Source organism: Boleophthalmus pectinirostris, unplaced genomic scaffold (assembly GCF_026225935.1).
Source record: "Boleophthalmus pectinirostris isolate CB_2022bp ecotype Guang Dong unplaced genomic scaffold, ASM2622593v1 HiC_scaffold_7, whole genome shotgun sequence".
Taxonomy (NCBI): Eukaryota; Metazoa; Chordata; class Actinopteri; order Gobiiformes; family Gobiidae; genus Boleophthalmus; species Boleophthalmus pectinirostris.
This window is the reverse complement of record NW_026571473.1, coordinates 21,418,537-21,437,867: the sequence shown is the minus strand read 5'-3', so window position 1 is coordinate 21,437,867 and position 19,331 is coordinate 21,418,537. Positions and strand designations below refer to the sequence as shown.

General features: G+C 42.4%; 1 protein-coding gene across 2 annotated transcripts; it reads left to right on the top strand.

Moving 5' to 3' along the window:
• Positions 1-11,221: 11,221 nt before the first annotated feature.
• LOC110154938 (cytochrome P450 2J4-like) lies at positions 11,222-15,843 on the top strand. Of its 2 annotated transcripts, XM_055164490.1 has the most exons (9): positions 11,222-11,479; positions 12,172-12,334; positions 12,409-12,558; positions 12,899-13,059; positions 13,453-13,629; positions 13,889-14,027; positions 14,464-14,651; positions 14,971-15,112; positions 15,253-15,843. In XM_055164490.1, the coding sequence occupies exons 1-9, from the start codon at positions 11,279-11,281 to the stop codon at positions 15,426-15,428; spliced, it is 1,497 nt and encodes a 498-aa protein (XP_055020465.1). In that variant the 5' UTR covers positions 11,222-11,278; the 3' UTR covers positions 15,429-15,843. The 2 variants fall into 2 exon arrangements, 1 of the variants encoding a protein (XP_055020465.1); XR_008633532.1 differs by lacking the exon at positions 15,253-15,843 and having other exon boundaries at positions 14,464-14,767; positions 14,971-15,084.
• The last annotated feature ends 3,488 nt before the right edge of the window (positions 15,844-19,331 follow it).

Sequence of the window (19,331 nt, the reverse complement as noted above, 5' to 3'; positions counted from 1 at the left end):
TAATCATATTCCCCGGCTAGGCTTTAGTGGTGCTTTCACATAAGGTGAAACACTTTCGCGTTGTTCAGGGACCCGGTTAGGGCTTCGCTTGTGCGTCAAGCGGGTGAAGCATTGCGCTTGGGAGTGCCGCCGTAGTTCTGGTTCTGAGACAGTTTGTCTGGTTCCAGTCTATCGGTATATCCGAGGTACATAACAACCCACCGCTAGTACGTGCAGAAGACTAGGGTTGAGTTAGCTTAGCGCCGGTGGATAGTTAGGGGGAATAAGATTTCTTTCAGCAACTTGTACCCTTTTAATAAAACTTATAAAATAATAAAAAATAATAAAAGTAAATAAGAAAATAAAAATAAAGCGCTGTGTTTGTAATTATTGTGATTTTGTGAATGAAAATGGAGACTGATTCCAGGTCAAACGTTGGAAATGAAACAATTAAGAGGCAATCAAAACTCACTCCCAAAGCTTTGGAACATAAAGTGGAAAAGCTTCAAGATGAAAGAAAAGCAAAAGTGAAAAGGATTAAAAGTTCAATAAGGGACATTACAGAGCTGAAGAAAAATCCTGCAAATGTTGAAAAGGTAAGATCATGTCTTGAGATTGTGTCCAGTTTGTACAGTGAGGCCTGTCGGCTGCATGATCTAGTTGTTCCTATGCTCCCTCCTGATGAACAAAAGAAACAAAACGAGTGGTTTGATAGCGTGGAGGAGCATAAAAGTACCTTTGTGGAGGAGACAAATAAATGGCTCCTGGAGGTGCCAGCTGTTTCGAATGTCCCACATAGACTGGCAGAGGGCGCCATTGAACCATCTGCTCCATCTGTAGATCCACCTCTGTCCAATGGCAGTGGTGTAGGCGCACGAAGGGGTTTGGAAAATACAGCTGAGGAAATCGGGCCGAGTGATAGTGTCTCTAATGTATCCAATCAATCAAAGAAGCGCAGCACGGTGGTGAGTAAGTGTGTGTCCTCCACTGTGTCTTCCACGTCCTCTGCCAGACTGAAGGCTGAGGCCGAGACCGCCGCTCTTATGGCTCGGCAGAGGCTTCTGAGAGAGAAGCATGCTCTGGAGGAGCAGCAGGAGCAACTGCGCAGGAAAATGGAGGAGCAGCAGGAGCTGTTGAGGAGGAAGAAAGAGGAGCTTGATCTGGACATGGAGTTGGCTGCCTCTATGGCCAGAATAAGTGTATTTAAGGCCTCAGAAGGATCTCACATTTCTGCTACATCGGATGAGATGAATTCCTATTTGAAGAGAACCAAGACTGGTCAGTTAAATGTAGATGCTCCTACATTTGTGCCTGCATTTACCACCCAGTCATCACAGACAGAGCCCGCGGGGAGTGCTCTGCTTTCAGGTTCTGCTGCTACAAAGCCTAAGGTTAGTTACCAGGCTGAGCTCCAAACTGCTGTTAGTGGGGCCGGTCTGTCAGTGCTACCCAGCAGTGAAGTATATCGAGATGTTCCACTCACCCAGCTTGATCCACCCAAACTTACAACAGAGAACACATCTGATCAGCGTTTACTTACGGTTCTAGAGAAACAAAATGAGATCACATCCTTGTTGGTTGAACAACAGTCACTCTTTCTCTTGCCCAAGAGGGACTTGCATACCTTCGACGGAGATCCTTTACAATATCAGACCTTCATCAGTGCTTTTGAGCACAATATTGAAGCCAAAACTCAAAACCACAAAGACCGTTTATATTACCTTGAACAGTATACTCGAGGTCAGCCCAGGGATTTGGTCCGAAGCTGCCAACACCTGCCTCCTGCTTGTGGTTACATTCAAGCTAAGAGTCTGCTTCAAGAACATTTTGGGGACCCATTCAAAGTGGCATCTGCATATATGGGGAAGGTGCTGGCCTGGCCTGTGGTGAAAGGTGAGGACGTGGAGGCGCTTCGGGCCTACGGTTTGTTGCTCCGTGAGTGCTGCAATTCTATGGGAGACTGTGTGGGAGACCTGAATGTTCCTACCAACATGCAAACAATCATCAAGAAGTTGCCGTATAAGCTAAGGGACCATTGGAGAAATGTGGCCTGTGATATTCAGGAAAGGTTTTCTCGTAGAGCCACATTCAACGATGTTGTAAAGTTTGTCGAGAGACAAGTGAAGATCGTAAGTGACCCTCTGTTTGGGGACATACAGGACTCCCCAGGGACAAGAAAAGGGGACTTCAAGCCTGTGACTCCTCAGACCAGTCTAAAACCCAAAGGTAGTAGTTTTGCCACTACAGTAACGCCGACAGAAAGAGATGACCCTGTGAATAAAGGAGAGAACCTGCCTGTAAAAATTTGCTAATTTTGTGGAGCTGGTCATGCGTTGGATGTTTGCCTTCTGTTGGATAAGAAGACTCAAGATGAAAAGATGTCTTTTGTGAAAGAAAACAAATTGTGCTTTGGTTGTTTGTGCATTGGGCACAGAAGTCGAGATTGCAGGAAGCGTCTGACATGTAGAGTGTGCAATCGTAAGCACCCCACATTGTTGCATGGTCCCTCCAGATCTAGACAAGGTAGTTTGTCACAGGCAAGTAGCTTTTCAGAGGAGGCCAAAGAAGGTGCTGTGGTGTCTGTTCAATCTAGTGGGTTAACTGGGGCCGGAAAACAGAACTGTACATTATCAATCCTGCCTGTCCAGGTAAAGTACAAAAGAGGGCATGAGTCTTTGCTGACATATGCATTTTAGATCCAGGGAGCACTGCTTCATTTTGCACGGAGCGGCTCATGAACAGACTCAACCTCAGTGGAAAGAAGTTGGGAATTCTCCTCCGGACAATGGGACAGGAAAAGGTGGTGGACAGTTACATGCTCACCGACCTGGAAGTAGCTGGACTTGGCTCTGACCATTTTTGTGACTTGCCAGAAATCTTCACTCAACAGAGCATGCCTGTTCACAGGGGAAACATTCCATATACGAAGGACCTTCGACGATGGCCACATTTAAATCACATAAACATCCCGGAGATCAATGCAGAAGTGGATCTTCTGATTGGGACCAATGTACCTCAGGCACTGGAGCCGTGGGAGGTTGTGCGAGCAGAGGGTGGAGGTCCTTATGCCATTAAAACCATCCTTGGTTGGACCGTAAATGGCCCGCTAAGAGGAGTATGTCATGCCAGTGTTGAGGACTTGCAACCTGATGTTACAGTTAATCGGATCTCGGTGGCAAAGTTGGATGAACTTTGGGAAAACCAGCTAAAGGTTGACTTCCCTGAAACAAAACAGGAAGAACTTGGCCTATCCAAAGAAGATGAACAATTTACGGAGTCAGTCAGGTTAGTGAATGGCCATTATTGCATTGCTTTGCCCATGAGAGAAAAAGCCCTCAACATGCTGAACAATAAAACCATTGCAGAACAGCGTGCACAGAGTCTCAAGAAACGTTTGACCAAAGATTTGTCTTTTTGTCATGATTATGTTACATTCATGTCAGGGATGCTTGCCAGTGGTTACGCTGAGCTAGTTCCATCTGACCAGTTGGCTCGTCATGATGGGAGGGTGTGGTACGTACCTCACCATGGTGTGTACCACCCTCAAAAGAAAAATCTGCGGGTAGTCTTTGTCTGCGGAGCCACTTTTCAAGGCACCTGTTTGAACTCCCAACTTCTTCAGGGTCCTGACCTTACTAGACTGTTGGTCGGTGTCCCCACCAGATTTCATGAGGAACCTGTCGTGCTTATGGCTGATGTTGAGGCCATGTTTCACCAGGTCCGGGTGCCAGCTGAAGACTGTGATTTGTTGAGATTCCTGTGGTGGCCTGACGGAGATTGCAGTCAGGAGCTTGCGGAGTACTGAATAGTAGCACATGTGTTTGGTGCTATGTCCTCTCCTAGCTGTGCCTCTTTTGCTCTTCGGAGGTGTGCTGAGGATAATCATGACTATTTCAGTCCTGCGACTGTCAGTACTCTGTTGCACCATTTTTATGTTGATGATTGCTTGGTGTCTGTTGCCTCTGAAGTGGAAGCAATGGCTTTATGTCAAGAACTTAGAGCTTTGTGTGCCAAAGGTGGGTTTAAGCTTACAAAATGGGTCAGTAATCGGCGCTCAGTTCTTTCTGCTATTCCTCCTGAAGAGAGAGCCAAAGAAGTGAAAGATCAAGATTTAGACAGTGAGGTCTTGCCTATAGAGCGAGCTCTGGGCATGCACTGGTGCGTGCAGTCTGACTTGTTTAAGTTCAAGATCACACTCAAAAATCGTCCGCTGATGAGAAGAAGAATCCTGTCAGTCATCAGTTCAGTTTATGATCCTCTTGGTTTTTTAGCACCTGTCATTTTGTTCGCCAAGAAATTTGTCCAAGATCTTTGCAGGAGACGTCTAGGGTGGTACGATCCTCTGCCTCCTTCAGTGGCTAGAGATTGGTTGGCCTGGCTGGAATATTTGCATCTCCTTGAACACTGGGAGGTCAGTAGGTGCCGGAAACCTATGAACTTTGGTGAGCTTGCTTCTGCACAGCTTCACCACTTTGCGGACGCAAGTGAGGAGGATTTTGGAACCGTGACCTATTTGTTACTCCGTGACATCAGTGGCAGAGCTTACTGCGTATTTGTGATGGGCAAGGCATGTGTGGCTCCACTTAAATCTGTTACCATCGCCCGTATGGAGTTGACAGCTGCGATGGTGGCCAGCAGGATGGACAAGCTGTGGAAAAGGGAGCTGCAAATGGAGCTTAAAGAATCAGTATTTTGGATAGACCAATCACGAAAGTTTGCCTTCTGCAGGAAGCGGAAGAACAGTGACCACAATGGACTCTATTTCTTTTTGTGGTTTAGTATGGTTTCTCTTTTGTCTCCTACAAGTAGTTGGTGGTGGGTAATTATTACTAGTTAATAATTAGGGGCCGGTATGTAGGAGCCATTCGTGGGTTTTCTATTGGTTTCCTCACGTGACTAATGTGCACTACACTGCGGTGTCTGGGGGTGGCACAGTGGGTGTGGTGTGGCCTATATATGAGCGCGCTCACCTGTTGAGTGTAAGGCCTTGGATCATGGTGGCGGGGTGAGCACGGGGAGCAACTTTCTGTTGACCGTATTTTAACAGGAAAGATTTGCATATAGAAGGTATCGGTGCATGGCTACGGACGGCAGCAGCTTTAAAGTAAGTGCTCTAACGCGTATGCCTACTATGACAAACAAGTACCGTGTATATGCATTTGTTCCGAGTTACGCGTCCACAGTGTTTTACCCCGTGTCTTAGCCCGCCGCGGCGTGTGGGATAAGCATTGGGCTACATACGCCGCAATAATGCCCATCCCTAATAAGGACACAGATTCAGTCTTACACAGACATTCTTGCAATACATGACCTAGAGAATTTATAAAATATAATCGTTATTATAGTAGACCTTGTCTATCTGTTTTACATTACCTGCTACTGGGCCTAGCTTGTGTCACAACACTAAAGCAATCAGGCCACAGATAAACTGCAAAGGTTATTGTTGTACTAGCCTATGGGGGCATGGATCTATTAAAATGGTATGTGGATATTCCATGAAGCGCGCTAAAGTGAAAGCCGGGCTTATTTGGGTAATCCAGACTTGTCAAATCTTTTCCACCAAAGTCACTAACCAGAGTTGGCCCTGAGTTGCCGCAGTACCCAGGCATAAACCTGGGGCCTCATTTATAAAGAAAAAAACTGCGCCACGCAAACTCCATATTTAGAAAACCCACTGCACGCAATAAACCACGCAATCTTTGCTTTATAAATCCCACCTGCAACTAGAATCAACGCTCGCAAACCCAATTCACGTCACGCCCTCTCCACACCTCCACCTCACCATAAAAGGAGCATGTAAAGTGACTGGTGAATGAGATTTCCCTAAACATGAGCCGATAATGAGTGAGTTTGAGCGAAACACACAGGACAGAGAGGGAGGGGGACGCTCCATGCAGCACCACGTGGTGACATCAAAGACTTAAACAAGGTTTAACAAATAAATACAAAACTAAAATAAATAAATAAATAAATACAAAACTAAAAAGTGACAACAACGACTCATCTGTTAATTGAATAATATTTCATAATATTTCGGCAGCACATCTTTCCAGTAAAGCCAATGTGTTTTCTCGCTATTTCAAGAATTTTATAGCTATATTTTTAAGTCTGCCTATGATGTGTGTGTGGACTGGCCCTGTATATATCTGCATATTCACGATCGGAATGGTCAAATTATGAGCGCGTGCGAGAGATTCAGATGCCCTCCCCTGGAGAGTGAAAGGAGCGAGGGAGGGATACGAGGATACGTGGACACAGATTTAGCACGTAACACATCAGACAAATGTCAAGCGCTGTTAATCTGTAAATTAAAGTCCATACGAAACATCCAAACTGCTTACTGTACTGTGAGTGCGCGGGCTGGGTCGGGGCGGGCACAGATATTATTGTATTCTTGTCAGAGAGAAAGCTCTCATGTGCAAGAGCTCCCCATTACACAAAAATGTAGGAAATATGTAAGGTTTGGGTTAGGTTCGGAAAGTAGGCTTCGTGTCGTGCGCAAACTCGGGCCACTTAAGTGATGTAAATGTCCGGGTTTTCATTACCGTTCATTGGGCCATTAAACTGAGCGTCTCTCGTAGCTCTCTGTGACTCAGACGGAGCGAGCAGACACAAACAGTCGGTCAGTCTGCAACATAACGTCCTGGTCGGGACAAGTGGGAGCCATGTGCACAGGTTGTGAGGTGAGAGTACAGTGGTCCCTCGTTTATCGCGGGAGTTACGTTCTAAAAATAACCCGCGATAGGTAAAATCCACAAAGTAGTCAACTTTATATTTTACAATTAATATATCTGTTTTAAGGCTGTAAAACCCCTCACCACACACTTTATACCCTTTTTTCAGACGACAGTTAACCCTTTTTGCATCCTTCTTAAAACTTAATGCTGCTGTCATCCTTATGTTATTTTCCTCCTTTATGTAACGAACTGAAAATTCATTAACCCTAACCCTAAACCAGAACTGAAACAGGACTCACTGTTGGGACGGGCTCGGAGGTGATCGCAGGAGAAAGGACCGATGTAGAGCTCCTCACCTCACGGAGGTAAACGTGGCAATTGCTCGATTGCGCTTTGCGGACAAACTGCTCGGCGTTCTCTCTCTTAAATCCAAGATTAGTCCTGAATTAGACCTGGTTTTGTCCTGACCCACTTGTGTGTAAAAAAAAAAAAAAAAACATGCAAAACTGACACACATAAAAAAAGAAAAAGAAAAGAAAAGAAAAAAGAAAGAAAAGGAAAAAAATTAATAAATCCGCGAAATGGCGAGACCGCGAAAAGTGAACCGTGATATAGCGAGGGGCGACTGTAGCTCAATGTTGAGGCTTCACCTCCCACCCCGTAAGGTGTCCGGGTTTTCACAAATGGAAATATGGTCACCCTAGTAAAGACAAACTTAAAAGTGTTAAAATTGCATTTACTCCCAGTGCTTCATTAAACCAAAAAATCTCCTGTGCTCCGTCCGAGGGAAGAGTTTTCTTTCAGGTCGGGTCATTATTTCGTCCTCTGTGTTGGGTCACAGACTGTTCTATAGGAGTCTATGGTCGCAGTGTGGACTGTGGGAGACCCTGCGCTACACCGGGAACGTGGGCGCGCTCGTGCACGAGTTTCAAATGTATAATATTGTGGAGAATAATGAGTGGAATAAACAGCCCTTCTCTGTACCAAACACTTAAAATGCACAAATCTGAAGGTAATACTTTTATATATGTGGATTTTCTGATGAATTCCTGATCAAACTCTTCCTCAAACTGTCCTCACTTCTAGCTTCTGTCCACGAGTGTCGCTTTTCCCCTGTGCCTCCAGATTTTCCGTAGTGCTTACAGGAGGTCCCGAGTGAGTTGGCATAGAGTTAAGCAAAGCGCCACGCTTAAGTCGAGTTTCATAAATACCGCTGTTGGCGTAGAGAGCGCGTACGCAAGGATTTGTGCGTAAGCGAGTTTTATAAATGAGGCCCTTGGTCGGGACTAGACTGAGACTAACTATCAACATCATTTCAGCTTTGTCTTGAAGAATGTCTAAAGAAACACTCCGGTCAAAATTTTCACAATAGGCACTCACACACACCTATGTTAGAACACCTGTCTCTGATACATGTGTCGGTGGACACTACACTCATGAAAAAGGCACAAACCATATAAAAGCCCATGGCCATTATTTCATTAAAATGATCTTGCACATGTGGCTGTTGTGAGAGCCAGTCCACTGAGGATGAACTGGTTTTCGTTGGTTATCGTTTCAAAGGCTACAACACAATCTTCGCTTCCGTGTCTTGATGTGACACCTAACCAGACATGTTATCTTGTGACATCCACTTTGGACAATTTACCACTGTTATGGAGTAAGAAAGCTGTCAAAAATATTTGTGCGCGTAAAATAGAAATCCGTGCGTATTTGGGAAATCCGTGCATATTTGGCTGTAGTTGCGCATAAAATAAATATTTGTAAACTCTCAAATGACTCCAGTCGTACATAAAATATATTGTGTGTATTTTATCCATCAGAATACGAATTGAAAAATTACGACGTCATGAATTACAATCACGAAATGAAAATTTACGATTACGCTTTCATCAGTACGAATACGAATTCACAGACGGAACTTTACAGACAAAAATACGTCATCACTTCACAGACATTATCCATCGAGCAGAAGAAACATCGATCAAGATCAAGACTGCGCATGCTCAGGTTTGTAGCAGAGGGTAAAAAGAGTAATAGCACAAGAAGCTACAACAGCGACCAACAAGTGGGTTAATTAAAATCTATTGTAAAAATGTCTTGAATTCGGGAACCCAACGCTGCTGTATAATATTGTGTAGAAACACCTCCTTTGAACGGGAAATTGCACCTATATGTTAGATAACATAGTGGTAGCCAGTTGGCTAACATCCGACGTAACGTTATCCCAGGGCTTATTAGCAAATATCAGGTTCTCTGTATGTTTAGATTAAAACATCAGTCAGTCTTCACTTCAGCTGCATTTCTTGCATGAAATGCCACCAAAAGTTCCTCGGGACGCTGAAATGTCCCAGTTTACTCCAGACACTACCAAACTGTCCTGGTTACGACGTCACAGCCAGTGAAATGTTACACATTACAGTTTAATGCAGCTTCCAGCATCAATTAATGTTCGTGTTTACAGGCAACACCTTGGTATGTTTACAGTATTTACCGGTAAGTATAACGTCACCGTGACGTGGATGGATTTGCTAATTATAACCTATTATAACTCATGTATAACCCATTGTCTGAAATGCATCTGAGGTGAAGGTTAAGACTGCTCGCTGTGGCTGTAGCTGTGAATGTTTTAATCTAAACCTACAGAGAACCTGATATTTGTTAATTAGCCCTGGGATAACGTTACGTCGTATGTTAGCCAACTGGCTACCACTATGTTATCTAACATATAGGTGCAATTTCCCGTTCAAAGGAGGTGTTTCTACACAATATTATACAGCAGCGTTCGGTTCCCGAATTCAAAACATTTTTACAATAGATTTTAATTAACCCAATTGTTGGTCGCTGTTGTAGCTTCTTGTGCTATTACTCTGTGTTTCCCCTCTGCTACAAACCTGAGCATGCGCAGTCTTGATCTTGATCGATGTTTCTTCTGCTCGATGGATAATGTCTGTGAAGTGATGATGTATTTTTGACAGTAAAGTTCCGTCTGTGAATTCGTATTCGTACTGATGAAAGCGTAATCGTAAATTTTCATTTCGTGATTGTAATTCATGACGTCGTAATTTTTTAATTCGTATTCTGATGGATAAAATACACACAATATATTTTATGTACGACTGGAGTCATTTGAGAGTTTACAAATATTTATTTTATGCGCAACTACAGCCAAATATGCCCCGATTTCCCAAATACGCACGGATTTCTATTTTACGCGCACGAATATTTATGACAGCTTTCTTACTCCATACACTGTTATTAACACTGTTGGGCAAGTTACGTTGAAACTGTAATGCGTTATTTATTACCTATTACTGTCATTTCAAAGTAATTCGTTACATTACAATATTACTGCATTTAAAATGTAAGGCATTACATTACTATTGCAAGTTACTCTCACCAAAATAACTTTTGCACTGTATATGGACTGAACCAGGACTAAACCAGGTCTAAACCAGGACTAAACCAGAAGTGAACTAGGACTAAAACAGGACTCACTGTAGGGACGGGCTCGAAGGTGACCGCAGGAGAAAGGAGCGGCTCTGCTCCGCACCTCACGGAGGAAGAGCGGCTGTCACCCGATCGCTCTTTATGGACACCCTGCTGCTCGGGCTCGCGGCCCTGATTTCAGCAACTATTTGCAGGTACCCGAGCCGGTGCAAGAGTCTGTTACAGCGCGTAACTTCTACCTTCCTTCAGCGTGTCCAGAAGTCCAACTTTTTGTGTGATGTTAGCATCTTCCTCTGCCTTTTGGGTGCGAGTGCAGGAGCCTTTGTCGGTGCAGAACGTTTCGTCGACGTTGTGGGTTTCGTCGGGGAGAAAACTTGCAACCGTACAGCACTTCACAATCACACTGCTAGAGACTGAACATGTATTTAAATTTGGCAGCTGAACACATTCTGTACTGTACTGTAAAGGAGACAGGAGTCCCTTGGCCAGTCAGGACGCAGCGGGAGGAACGCAATACGCATTCACACAATGTAAAAAAAAAAGGGCATGCAAATTTGCACACAAAAAAAAAAAAATCTGCGAAATAGCGAGACCGCGAAAAGTGAACTGCGATAGAGGGAGGGACGAGTGTAAACCAGGTCTAAACCAGAACTGACCCAGGTCTAAACCAAGTCTAAACAGCGTGGAGTTCTTTGTCAGTCCTTTCGCCCGCGGTTACCTGAAGGTCTATGAGGGCGCATCTCCGGTGTTTCACCGCTGCTGATATCGAGGTGATTTTAGCGAATTTGTATGAAGAAAAACCCACCACTTCAATCCAGGTTTAAAAAAACAACAACATTGTAACGCGCGTTACTCACATTTGTACCGAGTAAAATATTACTATTTTTTCCCTTGTAATGCCTTACATTATTGCGTTACAGCAAAAAGTAACGCATTACTGTAATTTGTTACTTTTATAACGCGTTACTCCCAACACTGGTTATTAAAAGTTTGATTGTGCAGTGTCATTTTGAGCATTGCATTGCGCTTTATGGGACCATTCTTTCTGGGTCTGAGTTACATAGGGGGCGTGTCTTAGTCAGTTGTTGTTATAAATCCATTTCACGGTTGTGTAATCTGTGTTTGGTCTGTTTGGGAAGTGGTTGGACACGGAGCTCAAACGACACTCAGAGATGGAGGCATTGTACCAGGTGCTCGGGCTGGAGTGGTTAGATTATAGGAGCATTTTGATATTTCTATTCCTTTTTGCCCTTTTTGCCGATATTGTGAAATACTGGCGGCCTGAAGACTATCCTCCTGGACCGTGGCCGATTCCTTTTATTGGAGACATACCCCGCATTAAACCTTCAACAATTCACCTGGATTTCGCACAGGTACGTAGTCGCATACGACGATAGGTTGTGACGTAATAACAACGTGTTTCTTGCGCCACTTCGTTTTTTCAGTTTCCTGACTAACAAGATTTTATTCATAATTTTGTTGGCCAAATCTAAACTCTAATTTCATTACCTCCAAATAAAAACTCAAATGTTTACTTTTAGCCCACAGTTAGGCTTGCCTGGCCAGCTTGTCCTACAGTCTCGTAAAGTTTTAAAGGTTTACTACTTCATTTTCCCATTGAGGCTCGTATGTTTTGCTACACCTTGAAAGGATCTATTCTGCTTTATTGTTTTCATGTATATAGAATTTAATGGTACAGCCTTCTGTAGAGCATTTCAGGCAAAGAACTCTCCGTGGAGAACAGCAGGTTACAAAAAGTTGCATTCTGCAGCTTATGAGGTTCAACATTTATGCATTTATCTTTTTTATTACATTGTACTTAGCCATGAAATCAATAAGAAAATTTGGTTCTTGCCTCATCACAGTAAACAAAAGACTGACTATATAAACTAAACTAATCTATATAAACTAAATTAATATTCAAAAGTCATACAGACTTTTAAAATTAATTTAAACACAGTTTATATAGACATTTAGTTTAATCTAGTCAGGTTGATAGTTATAAAAAAGAAGCTAAAATGTCAATGTAATCAATGTTAAATTGCAATGCCCTCTGTTTGCTCAGTTTGCAAAGAAGTATGGGAACATCTTCAGCCTTCGTTTGTTTGGGGGGAACATGGTTGTCATAAACGGATACAAACTTGTGAAAGAGGCTCTGGCGGTCAGAGGAGAGGACTATATCGACCGGCCCACCTTACCTATTTTCGAAGACCTGATTGGGAATTCAGGTGTGTTTTAAGGTTAAGGTTTACATATTGTATTACTTTACCATCTTTTATAATGTTTTTGTGTATTCATGCAGGTCTTGTGGTATCCAATGGCTACTTATGGAAGCAGCAGAGACGGTTTGCTCTTCACACTCTCAGAAACTTCGGTCTGGGCAAAAAGTCTCTGGAACCTGCCATTCAACAGGAGTGCCAGTATCTGGCAGAGGCTTTAGAGCAACAGAAAGGTACAGCTGTTTATATTTTAATTTCACTAGGAAAATGCTAAAGATTTGAGGAAAACAATAAATAAATCATATTGTATAAAACATACTGTGTTATTTGGTACATCACTTAGTGACATGCACAATTATGCATACATTTTATACTCTATAAAGGGGCACTAACTTTTTCTGATGGAGGGGTTAGCCAAAGTATGACAATAGTCTGTAATAATCTGTGTTATACAATAATCAAAGACTCAGTCAAACTCTTAGAGCTTCAAGGATCTTTTTGAATCTCACCCAATTCCAAGGTAAACTTAAAATGGTCATTGCTTTGTTTAATGTTTATTTGTCTTTGTTACAGGTGAACCTTTTAACCCTCGCATATTTTTAAACAAGGCTGTGTCAAATATCATCTGCTGTTTGGTGTTTGGGGAACGTTTGGAGTACAACAACAAGGAGCATCAGAAGATTTTGATTGATTTCAAAGAGCTTGTGGAAGTAGAAGGCAGTGTGTGGGTCCAGGTCAGTTTTCAATCCCATTCATTTTTTCACTCTCCAGGTTAAAGAGAGGGTATTATTTACACTCTGAGTCTCCCCCTCCTTTGGTTCCTTCAGCAAGTCACTCTCCCTTCTTAGAAATCAGAATGTATCCCACTAATGAAACTACTGCACATCGCAACAGGTTTGTCAAGTTGCTGTGTACAGTTTTGTATCATGTTTTTGTGTATTTATGACGAATTGTCATGTAGGAGTGTGGGTGCATAATACTCCCTTTTAAACAAAGAAATAAAGTTACGTTGTTTTCCGTAAATATGTTTATTAGATATTTGAATGGTGTGTTAAGTGTAAAATGTTTTACCAAACAACATTACAACAATAATAATTACACAATCACACTTGTACTTCTCCTGATAGATCTACAATGTCGCCCCCTGGCTGATGAAGAGGCTCCCTGGACCTCAACAAAGAATTTTCACTCTGACTCAAAACATAATCAACTACGTTCAAGTTAAGATTGACAAACACAGAGAAACCCACGACCCATCCAACCCACGAGACTATATCGACTGCTTCCTCTCAGAAATAGCTGAGGTAGGTGAGCTGTCAGCTCCACCCACATGTGAAGAGGGTTTGGAAGGTGAAGTGTCTAAGATGTGGTTTTGTTAATCATTAGTCCAGATTTAGGGCATTTTTCATTAAATTACAAAATTTGGATCATTGTTAACAAAATTTCAATGCTTGACACATCAAAATTATGTAATCTTTAAAGAACTTTGGTCTATATACATTTCTTATAATGCCCTTGCCTATACTGAAGTAGTAGTATATGCTGTGTAAATTTCATTCGTAGAAAGAAGACAAAGAGGCTGGGTTTGATCTGAAGAATTTAAGCATTTCCGCCATGGATTTGTTTGTTGCTGGCACAGAGACCACCACAACAACACTGACCTGGGCATTGCTGTTTGTGACTTACCACCCCCACATCCAAAGTGGGTTTGATATCTTAAACTTGTTACTCAGAGCTGCATATTATTAGATCAAATATAGAAACTCAGTCACAATTGTGTTTTGTTAACTCCGACTGCACTTTTGTATTCTCCCGCACTGCCTTTCTATCATTGAATTTGTCATTTCTTAAAGAGGGAGTATTACCTTTTTTAATTGCTAACACATAACATATTTAGATCACCATGTTAGCTTTTATACTCTAATTACAAGAAACAACGTATTAACAAGTTTCATGTTTGTCGACTCTCTCTTTACTCTCCATGCTCTCTTTCTAAAACCTCTTCAACATGTTTTTGATGAGGGAATAACATGGTAGAAAGCTCCAAAAAATATTTAGCATAATAAGCCATCTTTAAAAAAAAAAAAAAAAAAAAAAAAAGTGAAACCAAAATAATGATTAGTTTCTCTCTGTTTCAGAGAAGGTCCAGGCTGAGATTGATGCTGTGGTGGGCTCGTCTCGCCTGCCCTCGCTGCAGGACAGAGACGATCTGCACTACACCAATGCAGTGATCCATGAGGTGCAGAGGATGGGGAACATAATTCCTCTCAATGTGGTGCACATGACCACCAAAAACACCACTCTGGAGAATTACACCATACCCAAAGTGCGCTCTGCAATACTTCAATGCCTCATGCTGTTTGAAGAAATATTTATATGTTGTCGTGTGTAACTAAGTGTCGAATAACGGACCAGACACAGGAAGCTTCCAAAAGTAATAATGTGGGTAGCTTAGCATTTTAGACGCAGCTTTCTGGTTTGATTTACAGCATCTTGAATGTTTCATATTGTTTAGTTTTTACTGATTTAATATTTATCTAATGAGTTTCTTATGTTAATTTGCAATTTTACTTTTTTCCATAATAATCATTTATCCAAATCTACACACAATTGTGTTTAAATTTTCTATAACTCTTTCTTTTCAGGGTGTGATGGTTGTTGGTTGCCTAGACTCTGTGCTGAATGACTCAACGATGTGGGAAACACCCGACACCTTCAACCCTGGACACTTCCTGGATGAAAATGGGAAATTTAGGAAGAGAGAGGCTTTCCTCCCCTTTTCTATCGGTTAGTTTTAAAATGATTTGTGAATGACATATTTAAAATGTCACACCTGCCTCTCTAACAAGCTACATTTTTCTCACCCTTGTTTTTTGAGACTCCTGGAAAATGTCATGTTTACTAGCCACTACACTGTCTGTTGTCAGGTAAGCGTGTGTGTCTGGGTGAACAGTTGGCTCGGATGGAGTTGTTCCTGTTCTTCTCGGGGCTCCTGCAGCGCTTCACCTTCTCTGCACCTAAGGGAGAGCCCCTCACTATGGAGGCGGACATGAGCTTTGTGCGCGCTCCAAAGCCCTACCGCCTGTGTGCCAAACTGAGATAATCTGTTTCAAAATCACCACCATGCACAGGCATTTTACTCAATCAAACTACAATCAAGACGTAAAGTGAATTTAAGAAAACCATGAGTAACTCTGAAGTAGGCCAATCCGAAACTGTCACAGGACAAATTTAGGTTGAAGCAATATCGCAATTTTAAATGTGCACATTGGTGGTAGAATGTCTTTGGATGGGAGTGTAATTTTGGAGGATTCATCAAAAAAGTATTAGTTTTTTGTGCAAGTGTGAGTGAAAATTACCATAGCAGACAATTACTGACAAGGTAAATATGTTTTCGATGATGTGATGAGGTGTAGAGCTGTGAGAAGTGTCCAAATGCACACTCCAACAGCAGAACATGTGATACTCTGACAGACCTCAGAATAGGACCTTATTTTATGTTGTTTTAGACAATAAAATAATCAATCATTTTATATATTATATATATATATATATATATATATATATATATATATATATATATATATATATATATATATATTCATACATATATGTCAACATAATCTTCTCATCAGTTTTAACCATTACTGACATAATTAGTCAAGTGTTGCAGCACACGTAACATGTAAAATATGACCAAACCTGATAAACTGTATTTTGTCTTTGACCCAAATATAAACTGCGGTTTCCTTTGAAAACATTTGAAGTATGAAATGGAAAATAAACAAATAAAATAAAAGGAAATCAGTGTCAGTGTTGTTTATTTTATAGCTCAAAAATAGATTTTGGCAGTTTTTCTGACACCAATCACATCATGAATGATGTGATTGGTGAAGCACCTTTGGCTCTGTAGTGCCCCGGGCTCCTGGCCCTAGCCGGGAATAGACTATTATCACGCTTCCGGGTTTTGTGGGCGGGGTTTATCTACTTTGTGAACTTCCACTTCCGGCGCAACAACAACAATGGCTCAAACGATGTCTAGATGTCACTGCTCTTTTTAAATTATGAAATAATCAGCAGGATCAATGCATATTCTTTGTAAATACTTTGTAATAGCTTTATAATTGGCAAAAGAAGTTACTGGGACCAGTTAAAGCTCCACAGCGGGAGCAGGACAAACGTATCAGACACAAAAAGGAGGAAAAAAGTCCGCTTCAAACAGGTGCTCTCGCTCTGTCTTTTTTATTTTCTCATAGCATCATAAAGTCCATTGAAGTCCGAAGCATCACGGTGCTTTGAGAAAACAAAGCACTGAGAAAGCCTGGTTAAAGCGGACTTTTTTTCTCCTTTACGTGCTAGCAAAAGAGACATTCGTATGCCGACGTTAGCTGACTGAAACTGAGAGGGGAACGTTCTTCCTCTCAGAATATAAATGACATGGGTGAATTTACTTAGCCTCATTTAAAAATTAATACTCTTGTTTTTGTGGGGTATGTTGGGTTAAACGCCTTATATCCATACACCAAACTGACATTAGCATAAGCTAAGCCTCCTGTTCTAAAGCATAGGCAACCCCTGCCCCGACATACAGTCACTCCAACAGACCCCCACTCCGACATAACGTCATTTCGACAACCCTCCACCTGACATGCCCCCATTCCGACACCAATGAACCAGGACTAAACCAGGACTAATCTTGAACGAGAGAGAGAAAAAGAGACAGAACCGCCATCCGGGAGGGTATTTGGCGTAAAGCTCTGTGCCATTAGAGCGCAGAGCTTTACGCACGCTGCTCTGTTGGCACGAGAGGGGGCCACATACGCCTGACCTCCTGCAGGTGAGAGCGCGTGGAGGTGCCAGGTTAACGAGTGCGTAAAAGTCCACAACTTTGAGTGCGCGCACGAGGAGAATGAGCGCTGCCGCCGCCTCTTTATAAACTTTTATGAGTTTATAAGGGGCCGACGCATTTCTGGGTCCCTGTGTAAGCCGCTCTGTCCTCTATGGCCAGGTATAATTCTAATATTCTAGCCCTTATTCATGAAAATATCCAGATTCCTAAATCATTGATCTTTTTAGTGTCTCTATCTGACTGCGAGCCCGGCACCGGTTCACTGTCGCAACGCACTGAGCTTTACAGCGCATTCTCATGCGCCCTAGTCTTTGCCAACAGGTAATGAATGTCTCCTGCTCCTGTCCATTCACAAAAATGTCCAAACTGTCACACAATTCAGTTTTTCGTAGTTTCTCTGCTTGGCCGTATCATTGTGCCTTGAGCCAAATGCGCGTCACCGCGCGCTTCCACCTGCAGTGTCAGGTAACGCCCCGTAACCTCTTCATTCATAAAGTTCCAAATTCTTACACATTGTTGACTCCTCTGCAGCGGTCGCTCTCTAGGTGCACGGGGACTCTCACCCGTGCCCTCAGCCTGTGTGGACATCTTCACAGATTTACCACCGGTAGCCCACCAAGGTAGCACAGACAGAGACAGGAGACATGCCAAACTTTTTGACAAGTAGCCACACAATGCCTGGCCGCTCTGACATGCAGAATCGTAACACAGGCGGCTTCGCCTTTATTTTATAACTGCGTAACCTTGCGCACAACAATATAGTGCCCAACATATGAAGTGGCAATCATCGCACTCTAACACCCCCACTCGATGGTGCCACGCACATTTTCTGTAAGCACTAGATACCAAACATATAAGAACAAAACTTTTCAATTTTGGCTCTTGTAGCAGATTTAGTGAACACTGTGCACTCTGCAACCATGTCCTCAGTACGACAGTACACCAAAATAACTTAACCCTGCTACACATTGGACCTGATAAAATGATATTTAATGTCCACTTGCTTGCTTCTCTGGCGGTTTACAGGATTCTTCGCTAGGTGTATAGTCCCTTGATTGTCCTCAAAAACTTTGGTAGTTGGCTCAAAGTTGGGATCCATGTCCTTTAACAGTTGTGTAAGGTAGAGTGCTTCCTGAATAGTAGCTGCTAGCGCCACATATTCAGCCTCACATGTTGACAGTGCAACAGTCTGCTGCCTCTTTGTTTTCCATGAAACAATTGCACCGTTTTTACTCAGGCTGTAGCAATAACCCATAGTGTTCTTCCTGTCTTCTGGGTCATTAGCCCAGTCTGCATCAGAATATCCAATCAGCTCAAGTTTAGTATCACATTTGTGGTAACACAGTTCATAGTCTTTAGTCCCCTGCAAGTACCTGTACACATGCTTTAATGCTGTCATGTGTCTCTCTCTGTGATCAGACATATATTGTGACAATCTACTCACAATCCAACATATATCAGGCCTAGTACAGGTCATGATGTAGATAAGGCTGCCCAACATACCCCTGTATTTTCTTTGATCTGTTTGATCCCCTTTTGGAGTCAAATCACATTTTATTTCACTCGGAGTTGCTCTGGATTTGCAATCCGACATTCCAAACCTTTCCAGAATTTTGGAAATGTACCTGGTTTGGTTCATTTTGATAGAACCCTCTTGTTGTGTGAAATCAACCCCTAAGAAATGGGTAAGTTGGCCGAGGTCTTTCATTTTGACCTTGCTTTTCAGTTTTTCCTTGACCTCTTTTAGACAAATTTCATTGTTTGCAGCCACAACTATATCATCGACCCACACGAGCAAAATTACTTTTTCACTTTCAGATAGTTTAGTGTAAATACATTGGTTGGCCTGACTTTGCACAAAGTTATTCTCCAGGAAGAAATCATGAAGCATAATGTTCCAATTCCTGCCCGACTGTTTTAACCCATACATCGATTTGTGTAACTTGCACACCAGTTGTACACCATTAGTTGGTTTAGCCTGAAAACCTTCTGGTTGTTCCATATATATTTCGCAGTCTATAGGCGCGAGCAAGTAGGCTGCCTTAACATCCATTTGATGTAGTGTCAGATCATGCTGTGCAGCCAGCTGCATCAGTACACGTAGGGAAGTCAAGTTAGCAGTTGGGGAAAATGTCTCAGAATAATCTAGTCCCTCCA